This window comes from Lutzomyia longipalpis, chromosome 3 (genome assembly GCF_024334085.1).
Source record: "Lutzomyia longipalpis isolate SR_M1_2022 chromosome 3, ASM2433408v1".
NCBI lineage: Eukaryota > Metazoa > Arthropoda > Insecta > Diptera > Psychodidae > Lutzomyia > Lutzomyia longipalpis.
The window spans coordinates 23,200,457-23,215,810 of NC_074709.1; the positions used below are offsets into that span (position 1 = coordinate 23,200,457).

A 15,354-nucleotide genomic window follows, 5' to 3' on the forward strand; every position below is an offset into this window, starting at 1 on the left:
TCGGTGTGATGTTTTCTTGCACTGACTGGAGAATTTCTCAATTATTTGAGTTATAAATCATTTGGAAGATTAGTCAGTTTGTTCCTCAAGCACCAAATTATCCGGAAGAATGAGAAAAGTGTCAGGAAAATGGAATTTTCCTCACCTTTCACTTTTCTTTTTTCAAAACGCGCAATCCCGCGCTAAAGATTTCACGACACCTCGTGGAATTTCATTCAACTATTTTATGATAAAAAATTGTTTATGTTGATTATTTTTTAAGACTGATTTTTTCTTATCAATTTACACGTAATACTCCACGTGAATTGTGCCAAAATCATTTTAGATAAATCCTCCACAATCTCTGGATGATTTTTCAACTCACCCACAATTTTTCTGAGCTTTATTTTACGTGGAAATTCCACGGTGAAAGTGTTGAAAGTAAATCGTGAGAAGAGCAAAGGTCACTGACCTGATTTTTGCAAGCCATGGTCGTGAATTTCATTAAATTAGCCGGAAATAATTCACTGAAATCCCCAATTAACCTAGTAAGTCACACGGTATGGACTTTACTCTCCATTGGAATTTCATTGACAGTTTGTGATTTCATTGCAGGTGCGAATGATGAGTTCGGTAGAGGTCAAAGTGAAACAGGGAAGAATTCGTGGCATACAGGGGAGTCTTCGCAATGGGGCACCCTTTTATGCATTCAAGGGGATTCCCTATGCTAAACCACCTGTTGGTGAATTGAGATTTAGGCCTCCGGTTGCACTGGAAAGCTTCCCGGATGGAGTGTTGGATTGCACGAAGGAAGGGAATCCGTGTGTGCACAAAGATCCGTACACAGCTAAGATAGTTGGATCTGAGGATTGTCTCTTCCTGAATGTCTACACGCCACGAATGGTAGAGCCAAGTGGGACAGAGAAACTCCCAGTGATGGTGTGGATTCACGGTGGGGCATTTATGATGGATTCCGGGAGTGAGAGAATCTACAGTCCTGAGTATCTCATTCAGGTGAGTTAAGACGTCAATGCTGGCCCTTGAGAGTCTCTCAAAATTCACTTATTCTTGTAGGAGGATGTCATTGTGGTGACACTGAACTACCGTTTGGGACCTTTGGGATTCCTATTCTACCCTCGGAAAGGTATAACCGGGAATGCTGGCTTGAAAGACCAACTTCTCGCACTCAAGTGGGTACAGGAGAATATTGAGAAGTTCGGTGGGGATGCTCAAAATGTGACGCTTTTTGGGGAAAGTGCTGGAGGAGCATCAACACACATCCACCTGTTGTGCCCCAAATCACAACCATTCTTCCACCGTGTCATCTGTCAGAGTGGAACATCCCTCATGGAATGGGTAATGCAGGAGGAACCTGAAGAAAAAGCCGAGCGTCTTGCCAAGATTGTGGGTTGTCAATCAAATAAACCTGATGACATCATGGCCTCCTTGATGAAGGCTCCTGCAGAAGAACTCGCACTGGGAGGTGTTAAGACCCTCACTGAGGATGAGAAACGCCGTGGCCTACCAATTCCCTTTAAGCCCGTTGTAGAGCCACCCGGAAAGGATTCCCTTCTCACAGACACCCCCCTGAATTTAGCAAAAGCTCTCAAGGCAATTGAAAAACCCATGATCCTTGGGCACACGTCCAAAGAGGGCATCATCATGCTCCTCGACGCTGTCCGCAAAATAGATCTCTACGACAAGGACTTCCAGCGAATCATCCCTAAGACACTAAATGTCGTCCAAGGAAGTCGAACGTGTGAACGTGTTGCGGATGAAATGAGAAAATTCTACTTCAACGGTGGGAATATTACTCAAGAAACCATCCCCCAGTTTACAGACTTGCTCTCTGACTACAATTTCATGATTGGGAATCATGTAACGGCTGAAATTCACGCAAGGAAAGAGCACAGGTGAATTTATGGTGCTAAATACAATCGCCGCATGTTTCACTTTGGGGATTTATCTTCATTTCCGTCTAATTACATTAACAGGCACCCCATGTTCTTCTACCGTTTCGCCTACGATGGCGAACTCAATCTGCCCAAGAAGCTCTTTGGTTTGGGAAAAAATCCCGGAGCATGTCACGGCGATGATATGTTCTACCTTTTCAAGTGAGTTGAGTTATTTACACATCATTACAAATTAATTCATTTTATTTATTTCTATCTCAAATATAAAGACGAGTAAAACCTTTTTACCACACTATATGGGAAAAGTTATTTGTTGAATATGGAAAAACTAATTGTGTTGTGGAAAATGCAAGCAATTTTCACTGTATAGAAATTGCTTTAAAATACATTTCCTTCCCTGCTTTTGACTTTTCAGCGTGGAATTAATTTTATTACAAAAGTTACAATTTCAAAAGGACTTTCATCACTCTCTCATGGAATATACGGAAATTTTGTGTGTGCTTCAAAACTACACCACATACACGTTCAGCCAAATATGCTTCATTATTTGTTTTAGAAGAGTTAGTTCAGTATAAGGGTTTAACTATAAAAGTAAAAAAAAATGCGCATTTCATATTCCATCTGAATTATGATGGAATGAAAAGTCTTCAAAATTCACAAAAGGCTCATTTTTGCAGAGATTTCTGCTTAATTAATAGTAGTACACTCAAAAAAAATCTTAAAATATAAGTAGGTGTTAAACAGGTGTAGGAAGCTACACATGTTTCGATACCTATCGGTCAATTTACAAATGTTGTGGGAGTCAAAAAGAACATTATTCGTTTTTAATAATAATAATCTTTATTATCCTCGCTACAAACGAGTGTATGGAGGCATTATTCGTTTTTATTATAATATTTGAAAATACTTGATGCAAGAAAATAATTAGAATAGGTACGTAAAAAAGAATAAGAAATCGCCTAAGAAACCCATTTCCCAAATTTTTAATAATCTAGGAAAATCTAGCAAAAAATTCGGCTTGAAATTGCAAAGAATGACGTCAATTTTGTCATACATGTACTTTTTAACCAACACTCGAATTCTAATTCTAAGAATTTCTAATCTCAAACTTTGACTTAAAAAAAGTTTTTTTTTCTGATTTTCTTTCGATAAACGTAATTGTAAAACGTAGAATTTATCAAGATAATTTTGATAGATTATATTCTATCAATTGGACCTACTGGGCCCTATACAGCGACCATTGTTTATTCATAAACTTTAAGGACCTAAGTTTTTTCATTATTTTATTTTCTTAGTTTTGTGCCTCTTATTACCGCTTTAGCTGAAAGGCCGCATTTGAATAACTTTTAGTTTTAAGGATATGTTGATAGAAAAAAAGTATCTCTAGTTCATGTTCAAGGATCATCATCAGGAATTTTTTTTTTTTTGAGTGTACTAATTAATTTTTCAGGATACAAGTTACAAGTTCTTTGTTGTCTAAATCCTAATTTATAATCCAAACTTCATCCCTACAGCATAGAATACATCCTTAATTAATTAAGATGGTAGCTATAATCGTCCAAAGTTCAAACCACTTCACATGTAAGATAAATATTTTTCTTCAAATTCCAACCCAACACTCATATGTCAATCAACAGGTACTCACACACATTTGGCATATGTTGGGGAGAAGAGAAGAAAAAAAATGAAAGTCCAAGGTTAAATAAGGTCAAATGTATTAGAGAATTTTGGAGATTATAGGAGGATTCACATTTCATTGGATGCTATATAATGTTGATTTCTGTGGAAGTTGCTTAAATATTTATTTTGAAATGGTTTTCACGTAGAGTGTGTATGTGTCTTGTCCCTTCTCAAATAGGATGAAAATGATAGACATGGATGTGGATGAGGGGGCGGAAGCTTTCAAAATACGGGCCACCATGTGCCGAATGTGGACAAATTTTGCAAAGTACGGCCATCCGACACCACCGCATGATACGACTTTGCCTTTCAAGTGGACACCCGTGGCTCCTGTGGGTACAACGGGGGAGTACCGGCTGAATGCCCTTGAGATTGACCACGAGATTAGAATGATTGTGGATCCAGAGAAGGAAAGGATGGACTTTTGGCGGCAACAATTCAAACTCTGGAACGATAGTTTTCTCAAGCCAAAACTCTGAGGTGAGTTACCTATATTAATGGAATTCTATTCCTCTTTCCACCCTCTCTATATGATATTTCCCTCTCTCTCACGCTCTCTCTCTGTCTCTCTGGGGACTTCTCAATATATACCACAGCAAAGTAAAAGGACTAAAACATGCGGTATATTGTACCTATTTTGCAAAAGAGTAGATGGCATATAGGTTTCTGGTGGTACAGAAAAAAGGCACTTTCCCTTGTACTTTGTAAGAGGAATTAGTGACGCCATACTTTCTAAAGCCAAAAGGTATTAATAAATAATTCGTAGAGAGATGGATCGATTGGTGAGGTGCTCAAATTAAAATTTGATGTATGCCAGGATTCCCTCTTCGGTGATTCACATTTTCTCCTAACATTACATTGCTTCAAGTGTGGTGAGCAGAGGGAATGTTGATGAAGAAAATCGCAAAGAAAATGCCAGGAAATTTATCTATTTAGAGCAGCATTTTGCCTCTCTTTTTCCTCTTCTTCTTTTAGTCCGAATAATGCCTTGGCAGTTTCCTTTATGTTTTATGGATTGAGGGAATTGAGAGATTTGCTTTAAATTCTATTTTTGTATTTATTCGAGACAATGTAACTCCACACACGGATGGGGAATGGCAAAATTATTGACTGGTCAGGAGGAAAAATTTACATTTAACCCATCGTGGTGTTTACACGAGGGGGCCGGGAGTAAACTAAACATTTATAATTTTTGTAAAGAAGGAACTGAAATAAATACACCACAGATTTATCATAAAACGCTCAAGATTGATTTTGTGAGCACTCAATTACGCTGCGGGTGGAACTTCATTCCATCATGTGCGCTGGGAGGTGTGAGAGAGAGATTACAAATCGGTAAACACTTGCCAAGTTTTTGCAAAAGTTTCCCGCGTGAAAGGAAGATGATTAATTTGCTATATACTATAGATAGCATCTTTATTATTAATTTTCCCATTTAAAGTTCCAAATTGGATTTTAAAGTGGAAAACATAAGGAACGAAATAATTGAATTTATTTGGAAAGTTTTTGAAATAAAGTTTGAAAGAGTATCGAGCGAAATGTTCCATATAAACCATCCGTATAAACCATTAGGTATTAAAAGTAATAAATTTCATTTATGGAGTTTCACTTAATAAAATGAATGGGTTGAAGAATGTTATATTTTCTTGAACTTGCTCTGTATATGGTTAGATGTTATTCTTGTTGAAAAAATTATATTTAAGCTAAAAATTATGAAAGCTCTGACAAAAGAAAAATTGTTCTGAAAATTGCTTCTCCATTTTCTACCGGTTAGCATGGGAAATCAGAACTCAGTCCAGAATTATGAACACAATTTTGCCAGAGCTTTCGGCACAAGACAGTGCCTTCCTCGCTGCTGTGAGGAAAAAGTTCTGGCCAAAATTGAAAGGATTCTTTTTGCACTGTTTCAATAAATTCATTGATCGTTAGCTAAAGCCCCCGGAAGTACATATCGTCCTACCAATTTTTTCTACATTTTAGCATTCAACGCAAAGTTATGCTACAAAGCTGTAAGTTTAGTTAAAATTCAAAAGCTTTTTGATGAGAAATAAGATGCATTCTGACATATAATAATTGAATTTCATATCAACCATAGTCTGGAGTAGACAACAAAGAGAAAAATTGTCAAGCACATCATTTACCCTTAAAACATATCATTATGAAAACGAAATAAAAATTAATGAAGCTTTTGATTCGGTGTAAAAATATTCAACAACAAACTGAACGTTGTCTTTACGAATTTTCCTAAAGTAAAGGGAGTTTTGTAATTTTCTTAATAAATTAATAAAATTATTAAAAAATGCATTAAGTAATTGATAAACTTGATTAATAATAAACTCCCTAAATTTGTTTCAAAATCCAATTTACAAGAGTATAATAATATTTTATTTTAGTCTAGGAATTCTGCAAACAAAACATTACGATCCCCTGGGAAAGGGAGGGAGCGCTTTTGAAGTGCTTTTCCCAAAAGTCTCAACATTCGGGAGAGAGAGAAAATTCTGAAAGGAATGTAAGCAAAAGGTGTCTATATAGGTACGAACGAAAAAGGGGAGAGAAATGAGAGTTACAACAATGGTTCGAGAGTGAAAACTCATGAGGTGTATTCTCAACTTTGTATATATTGCTAGTTTTGACGCATATATTCCACAACATCGCGCATCAAACTCTCTTTTTATGCTCCCTTCGTCTCACTCACATTTGCCCCGTTTTCATTGCTCTTTCTCACCCAAGAATGAGTCTTCTTTGAAAATTTTCCCCGACATCCAATTCAGTTTGCATTTAACTACTGGATGAATCTGAGCTTTTTCTCCGTTCGTGTTTGAGGAAAATTTGGTGTGTGTGTCACACGATGTGAATGAGATTTTTATTTTGCGCACTGTGCTTGTGGACAAAAGAAAATATTGTTTAATAGAAAAGAAAAACGAACATATCAATTAATATTTTCTCATCAACTGTACAATCAATTAATTTGTGAGCAACGGAGAATATTTAGAGATAGGTACTGCTGGATTTTGTAAATAGCGTGTGCGGGGGCAGTTTTGTGTTTGAGAGGGTGAGCGGATTGTACTTAATTTCATATGAGGAACATCCATTGATTTGTGTGTGGAATAACGATATATTTCCTCCAATGTGAGGGAAGAGGCAGTTGCACAGCCCTCAGAGAGTGAGGGGCAAAATGTGAGGAAGAAAACGTGATACGACACACAATTGGTCAACTATATTAATTACGAGTTTGGGGAGCTTCAATGAAGGAACCCCCTTAATGGCTGTAATAATAACGTTGGATGGGAATTAAAATAGCGCATTTAGGCCACACAGTTTAGCCCCTAATTTTTCTCCCTTTATATGTACATAACATTTCGCTACAGCACGATGTTATATTATAATCCATGTGAAAAAATTCAATTAAACCAACCCCTCCGAAGATTTGACTGCAAAAAAAACTGAGCTAATTGATTAATTAGAGGGCAAATGATACTATGTGATTATTTTATGTGAAATTTTCCACTTTAATCTCAAGTGACACAGCATTTTTAATCATTCACCCCCATTTCTCGGATGGGATTTATTGATGTCTCAACAGCATTCTGCACTTGATTAACCCCACTCGTGCCATTGGGGAGCTTCAGAAGGGAAAAAGCTGTAAAATTTTATTGTGTGTGAACTCTCGAATTCCCACAACTACCCTCTGTCATGGGGCACATCATCCCCAATAAAGCAATAACTTCTATATCACATAGAATCTATTCTAAAAAAAAAGACAAATAAATTCAGAGTGTCGAACACTCTAAAGAAGATATTCTATTAGTCAGCACAAAATTCATGCTCATGCATGCAAACTTAAGTTTTCGGGGGGCGGGGTGTGTGGATTTCGCAAAAATTGGTATGTTTGTAGATAATAAAGTTTGAAAGAAAATTGATTATCAAATATGGAAAACAATTCACATAAAAGTATTCAAGGGTAAATGAGATGATGTATGACTCTTTTAGCATTCTCCTAAAGTATAATAAATTAGAACTAAAATGGAAATTGATATTATTTCTATCAATATGTTGCTCTTAAATTAACATTCAACGTCTTACGATGCTATAAAGTTCTAGGTTGAAAAAGAAAGGAATTTGAAGTCCTTGTTACGTCTTTCACAATTCGTGCTTTGAGTAGTTTCATCATTCTCGTGTTCTATAGAATAAAACAGAATCTAATACACTACTCGTAAAAAATTTCTAGATGAGCTCAAATTGTGTATAAGTTTTTTCAAAGCGAATTTCAATTGATTCTATTCTAGCTGTGATCAAAGGATTTTTATTAGTTGGTTAGTTTTAGAAAGGATTTATCTTTTCAATTCTTTTTGTCGGTAGTTTAGGCTAAAGTCAGTTTTTTTGATAAAACTATCGGTTTTTTGAACAAAAAAACCCCTAATTTTGGAAAAATGTAAGTTGTAACCTATTTGTTAAAATAGGCAAACTAGCTACCAAGATAAAGTAAATAGAAGAAGTAATTCTTAAAGTATTACCAAAATGGTTGTCAATAATTGGCTTGACTGATTTTCAAAAATCTACCAGTTTTGCAAGAAAGTGGAATAAACTTTTCCTAAACTGGCAATTATTCAAAATCGGTTGACTAACCAGAGTTATTGACACTTAAACTTTGCCTTAAAAATAGGGGAGAGCGGGGCTAACAAAGTCACTTAAGGGTTTGGAAAAAGCCTAAAATATATTTCCTAGCTAGATAGAACAAAATTATTTTAGAAAGAATTATAGGGCAGTAAATTTCCTAAAGAAATGAGCTATACATTTCGCTTTCTCTATTTGGAAAATATGTTATTTTGAGCTTTTTCTAAACCCTTAAGTGACTTTTTTAACCCCGGTCTCCCCTACTAATTTCTTGCATTCTCGGAAACTTTTCCCACATAGTGTATACGTCACTATATTGAGAGCCAATAAGTGAGAACTTTCTCCGTCTTAGTCATTCCATTGAAAGTCAAGAAGATGCAAAAGGAGGAAATTAGAACTTATAATTTATCCTCTGTCGTTAAAACTACTGAGCCATCTTTTGTTATGCCAAGAAGGAGAAGCGTATGCTTGTTGTTCTTGTGTGTGTATGTTTCCTCTGAAGCGTTAAGAATTGAAAATTTCCCCAGATGACATTCCCAAATATATTACAGATAAATATTCAATGTATATGTGCAGAAGAATGAGAGGCATTCAGTTCAGGGAGACGACTTCCTGATCTTTCTAGCCCATCATCATCGATATTGCACCATTGAACATGTTTATCGTACATTTCATAGCTCCACATGAGATGTTTACATGGTATTTATAAAATTTGCATGCAGTCTCCGGCAGATTGCATATTGTCTAAAATAAGAACCACGCAGTGAGTGTGCAGAGCATCTCAACAAGGGGAGACCTTTCGGTTTCAATGAAATTTAACGTGCTCTGTTTCAGGTGTAAATTAGGAAGCCAATTTCATGCAAACTTGCACATTTAGAAAGAAAGAAATGCAAATGGTCTGACTGGCAGTTTGTTTTTTCATTCAAATGTGCCAAGAAGCTATTAATTTAAAAGGACATAGTAAGGTCCACAATTGCCAACACTCAAGAGAAAATGGGAGACATTTGTCAAAGGAATCTCATTGTTCCAGCATGTAAACTGAGTGAGAAATGCTGCCAGAAACAGGGATTTCGTGCCATGTCTCATCATCAAATATAACTTGAGTTTGCAATTTAATGTGCTGCTATGTAGGATATGTATTTATCATGGAAGAGAATATATATTGCTAAATGTTGAATTAAGCATACGAAAGTGAAATAAATCGCACTATAGCTACTCATGTTGAGTAGGTAAACCAATTTTGGTGATGACATGTCACTGAAAAAGCATTTAAATGAGATTTTAGGTTGTACCATGAATCCTCCTTTAATTCATGAGTAAGAGAAGCTTCTTAAAGTCATCTACATTGGATAGAATAATATGATTTATGTAACCTTTCTTGCTGAACATAACGTCCACTTTTGAATCTTTAAGATAACTTCAAGAATTATTTATTGAAATTATTTGAAATACTTAATTAATATTAGTTTGTTTGAATTGGGCAAAAGAGCAAAACTAATAACAAGTAACCTTTTAATTAAAGATTAAATTTCTTAGAGTGAAGATGATAGTGAATTCTTCATAAATTGGCTAAATATGAATTTGAATGAAGAGTGATAAATTAAAATCAAAGATATTATAATATAGAAGCCACAAAAGAGGTAAATTTTCCGATGAATCAAAATTAGAGAGTCTTCTGTTTGAAATAATAATTTCTCTAAAATTATTTAAATGTCATTTTACTTTACAAAATTACACCAAAAATAGGTCATAGTTCAATAATTTTCTAAATGAGTTTATTCATCGTTACACGGACTTATTTCTAAAGTAAAGGTCGAAGGAGTTTACTCGCTTTTCTATACGAAAGGCCCTTAATTTAAAGGAATAATCAGGATTATAATGTAATCTTTAATCGATAAAAAAAAGGAAAAACAAATCTTCAAAAGATTTTTCATTTACTTCAGAGATCTGTTAAAAAAAACATTAAACTTTGGCTGAAATTGCAAACAATGACGTCATTATTGCGATTTTAAATATTTTTTTCATATAAGAACTATAAAAATATTATTATCTCACACTTTAACGTCTTATACCTTCATTTGAGCTTATTTTAGGACCTGATCCTTATTTTAGTAGACATTTAATATATGGACAAGAGCACATGTACATGATATGGAATATTTATTTCCGTCCAGCAAAATATTCATCATTGCCATTATTGCAATATCCTTCTCATGACAGTCCTGCTACTTGCAAAAGTAATCAAGTGTTTATTAATAATTTTGTTGAGGTTTATATCCGCATAATCTTAATTTATCTCAAAATATTATTGCAGCAATAAACCTACACCGCATATGCTCTATGTACATGTTGGATTATTTAATTGTGGTTGCCCATCATTTAGTTATGTTATTGAAATGGACCACAGATGCAATAACCTGTCCCCATATTAAAAGCCATATAAACTAAAATAAGTACTAAACTTATAAATTAAAATCATCTTTCATTAGTGGTCAAGTATGAGTTTATTTTCCATTAAAGGAGTTTATGTGTTTTTATATGGGAAAATTTCTCATTCACTTGACCAATCAGGATACGCGAAATCTTGTAGAGGATCAAAATGTGTTATTAGAAATCTCCAGCAGAGAAACTTCCTGTTTTCCTCTGAAGTTAGACGGGAAAAGTCGAAGATTATTTGCTCAAAAATGTGAACAATGACGTCACAATTGTATTTTTTTAATCTTTTTTAATGCATGAAGGAATTAAGCTATAATGCTTTGTAGATGTGGTTGGGCAACGTATTCTTCTACTTTGCTTAATTTCAAAATTTTTATTAGAATTTTACATGAAATTTAATGTTAAAAGTTAAGAAATATATTCCTCGTTTTATGATTCAATTCTAACGATTAGAATAAAGATTAATAACAAATTAACTTTTAATAGACTGTAAAATTTATTAAAACAACCTCTTGGGAATTTTATTAACTTGCAATGTGTTAATAGAGCATTTCACAATTAACAATTCCATTAAAATTTTCACAAAAATAAAATTAATTACTTACTATTTTAATTATTCTTTCGTAATTTCCCTTCTTTTGACGCTAAAATTTTCATCACAATTAAAGTTCTTTGCATATGACAAATGAAGCAGTCAGACCATTTAAAGCTTTGGAGCTTTTAAATGAAAAATCCAGCACTTTATTTTTTTGCGCAATAAGTAATTTCCACTGATGAGATCATGAAAATATCCCCAAAAAACATCTTGTTGGATTTAAATTGAAAAGTGCGGATGGAAAGTAATTTGGAAAATTAATAATTCAACGTATAATTTAAATGTGAAGGAACTCTGGTTTTTGCATGGAGAAAAGGTGGTTTTACACACACCCTAAACAAGTTCGTCTTTATGCAGATATTTTGCTTTCTGGGTGTATTATGTAGGTATATAAAATTCACTACCACCCCAAAGTGTTAATAATTAAAGAGGCCGCATCGCGAGTTATGTATGTATTCCTTTACATTACTTTTCGAGTATTTTTTTCTTTAGTTACGTTAGAACTTTAAGTTTAGAGACAGTGAATTGCAGTTATGTTGTGGAGGTGAATTTTTATCACATTTGTGGTGTATTACATTTTTTATGAGAATGTACATAGTCCCGAAAGGTCGGTCAATTAGCGTTGAGCATGCATTATTAAAAGCCATCAGTGAAGGTGTTTTTGAGATACGCGGTTCTCTCTCTCTCTTTCTCGTTTTTTTTTTGCTTTACCACAGCATAGAAATAAATATATATTATGAAGAAAAAAACTCACGCGGCTCCTGGTGAAAATGAATTGAAATGCGCGCAGAGGGTGGGACGGCGTGTGGTGTACATCAATTCTGTTGACCCGTGAGTGGGTAACAATTTTTTAATGATTTCACTTTTAGTCTTGTGTGTACATTAAAATGACGATAGCAGTTAGTATTTAGTTGTAACACACGCGGGATCAATAAAACATGCACACACATGCTGCTTTTCTACGAACTTTGTGGGAATTTGTAGGTTGAGGGACAGACCAGGTGTCACACTGTTGTGGGTGGGGTTGGTTATATTTTTGATTTTTCATTGAAAATTTATTTTCGCTCTCCCCGCACGGGTGGAGCTGCAAAAAGCACCACGCAATGTAAATAAAATAAAAATAAGGGGGTGGTATAAAAGGGAAAATTTGCCAGATATTCGCATTGCGCACCAAAAACCATTTTAGACTAAAAGCATTTTGTCTACTAACAAACGCAAACCTAAATCTGATATTTGCATCAAATTTTCATTTATTTTCTTGTTGAAAAATCACCAAAATATTACAATTTAATTTGCAAAATTTACTATCTTCCAGTTGGTGTGATGTGAGTCTCACAATCAGACATCCGAAGAACTTTAAAAGCTCTATAAAACTTTAAAAATCTTCTCTTTGCGATAAAATTTTAATGAATCCTCTCTTAAAAGGGATTTTTGGTGCATGATGACGCCATATCATTCATGGCAAGATAGAGTGAGAACTTCCTCTTACTACTTGCAATCTCTCTCAAGCCATGCAAGAGTAATTATTGTTCACTACTGCAGTATTGTATGGCAAAATAATGTGCAAAGAACACGGAACTTGCACTCTGTTAATAATATTTTCTACACAATTGCTTCCATGCTTCTGAGCAATTATATTATCGCAAGTCTTTTGAAGTTGAGGCATATAAGGATAAAGAATACGGGGTTATTCGAAAGATTTGTGTATAAAATCTTGAGACAAATTATTACTTTCTCAAGGATAATGAATTAAACATATTACAGTTAGGAGAGTCGCCCACCTGTAAAATTTTCTTGAATTTCCCAGAAGACATTTTCCGCAAACAAAATTTCTGCTTTTTTTCTCAAAGTTTTGCAAAAACAAATCTGATTATGTTGTGCTTGTATCTTTTCATTTCTATTACATTTTTTTTCTAATTCTATTCACGAGAAATTCTTTTATGAAACATTTTATAAATGTTAGTCGCGTTTCGACCCTTTGAGTTTTGATACCATCACCCGCACATATTTCGCTTTATTTCAATTTAACATGAAAAGAGCAACAGAGGCAGAAGGTTTTATTAAAAAAAATAATTTCAATTACTCTAGATTCTAGAACATCAAAAAGCTTTCTATTGCCAGGAAAAAAAATCATAGGGAAATAATTTGATTTTCCAATTTTGTTATATTTTCACTTTAAGTTTAAGAGTTGAGTTCATTCTTTCATATAAATCCATTCACTTGCTGTCTCTTTGTTATATTTTACTAAACAGTCTTCATTCTTTTACTAATGACCCAACAATTTAGATTTTAGTCAGATTTTTATTCAATCACCTTCACTCTGTAATTTACTTAATGGGAGTTGAAATAATTTGAAAACACGTCTGTAAGTTCTATACGGGATATTTATTTATGTTGTTTATGAAAAGACTCTCATCAAATTAAGATTTGACAGTGTGATTGATTGTTATATTGAATTAAAGAGAAATAAAATGGAAAAGAAATGTTATTGTAGTGTCAACTTACAATTAGATTGAACGATTTGAACGACATTATCTTTTGTTCATGGTTTATTCTTAAGCAAATGTTGAAGAGAGTCGTGTTAGTAATTCAGCTCGTGTAAGTTATTAAATATTTGAGATAAATATTCTATAGTAGAATTTACTATCAATCCATTTAGGAGATGAAAAGTGCAAAATTAATTAAAAGAATTCATCGCGATCGGCCCAGCCTTTTTGGATGAGCTCTTTTGCCAGTGAATCAGGCACGAAAATCAAACCTTTTTTTACGGATTAAGGTGAATAAAAACTTTCCAAAAAAATTATTAATTCAGCAAAAAAAAACTATTCGCAAATACGACGAATTACCCTGCAATGAATTGTCTTTAATATAATCTTCAGTGTTGCCAAAATTCACCTTGACTCTTCAATGTGCATGCTAAAATGTATTTCACGTGGCACCTTTAGTTTGTTGAGAGGGATAAAATACAATTTTAGCATAAAATTCACTTCTTTTTTGCCTGATAAAACTTCAGCCAATAAACTTTAGGGGGTGTGTAGACAAGAAACATATGTGCTGTAGTTTTTTTTTTGTTCATGGTGGTAAAAAAATATATATCTAATAACAAAACTCGCGTGGTAAGTGTGGTTTAGGTGGTCTGGAGATTTTTACTACGGAAATATGCTGCAAATATGATTAGAGAAAGTTCTGGGGCTTAAAGCTCCTGAAATGTAAATAGAGAAAGAGTGAGAGAGAGAATAATGAAATATTGTGTAGGTTGTGGAGGGAAATGTTAGAGTGCAGAAAGGGCATAATATTGAATATCTCGTTTAAAATTTATTCGTGAGTGTCACGCTATTTTAATTTATTCCTCCGAATAATTGCCTCAGAAGGTCCGGAAGTGTATTTTTCGGTGTGTGTATGGGGAATAAATTAAAAGTTAAATGACGAATTTACCCAGGAGGAATCATGCGGAGAGAGTGAATAATTTGAAAATTTCCTTCTTTTTGCAGATAAAATTCTCAACCCAGCAACTTGACAAAAGTCATGCGAAATGCGGCCGGGAGAAAAGGGACAATTCGATATATATAATTTATATCAGAGGGCGATAAAATTAATTAAAGTGCTCATTTAGATGGGGAACAGATCCCCTCATTAATGCCCTCTCTGACACTTTTGAGGGCATGGTACATGTGGTGCACACATATTCGAAGACCTTTTTAGCAACAATGGGTTTAATGTGAGTATATATATTGATTTTGGTGAAAGGGATAAAAAGAAGGGAGAGAGGAGAGAAATTCAATAAACAAGTGCTGTGTGTGCTTTTTGTTGACTAATTTGTAAAAGAAAGAAAAAAAAAAAGAAATATGAAAATTAATAAGTGGACTGATAAATGAAGAGTGTGGGGACTATTGATTTCTCGTCCTGCCCACGGAGGACTTCAGCTATGCGATAGAATCAATGGTGTAAGTGTTGCTGTATTGAGGAGACAAAGAGTGTTTTTTTCTATCCTCATTGTCTCGCCCCTTTCTCAAGTAAACCACCCCCCACAATCGATTGCATTGAATTTTTAATGCAAATGGTGAAAATATCAGGTCAACTATTCGTGTAAAAGAACTATCTACAGTGCGTCGTCTCACGAGGATTCGAGCTTTTTTG

The 15,354-nt window shown here is 34.3% G+C and overlaps 1 protein-coding gene across 1 annotated transcript; it reads left to right on the forward strand.

The window, feature by feature from the left end:
* The first annotated feature begins 208 nt into the window (after positions 1-208).
* On the forward strand, positions 209-15,093 carry LOC129792867 (esterase E4). The gene is made up of 6 exons (XM_055832260.1): positions 209-527; positions 595-993; positions 1,054-1,892; positions 1,974-2,093; positions 3,751-4,052; positions 14,709-15,093. Exons 1-5 carry the CDS (start codon positions 468-470, stop codon positions 4,049-4,051), a joined length of 1,719 nt encoding a protein of 572 aa, XP_055688235.1. The 5' UTR covers positions 209-467; the 3' UTR covers position 4,052; positions 14,709-15,093.
* The last annotated feature ends 261 nt before the right edge of the window (positions 15,094-15,354 follow it).

Coding starts and splice junctions, on each gene's coding strand:
- LOC129792867 (XM_055832260.1), top strand. CDS start 468: ATGGTCGTGAATTTCATTAAATTAGCCGGAAATAATTCACTGAAATCC. Junction 528..594: donor TGAAATCCCCAATTAACCTA/GTAAGTCACACG, acceptor ATTTCATTGCAG/GTGCGAATGATGAGTTCGGT. Junction 994..1,053: donor GTCCTGAGTATCTCATTCAG/GTGAGTTAAGAC, acceptor TTATTCTTGTAG/GAGGATGTCATTGTGGTGAC.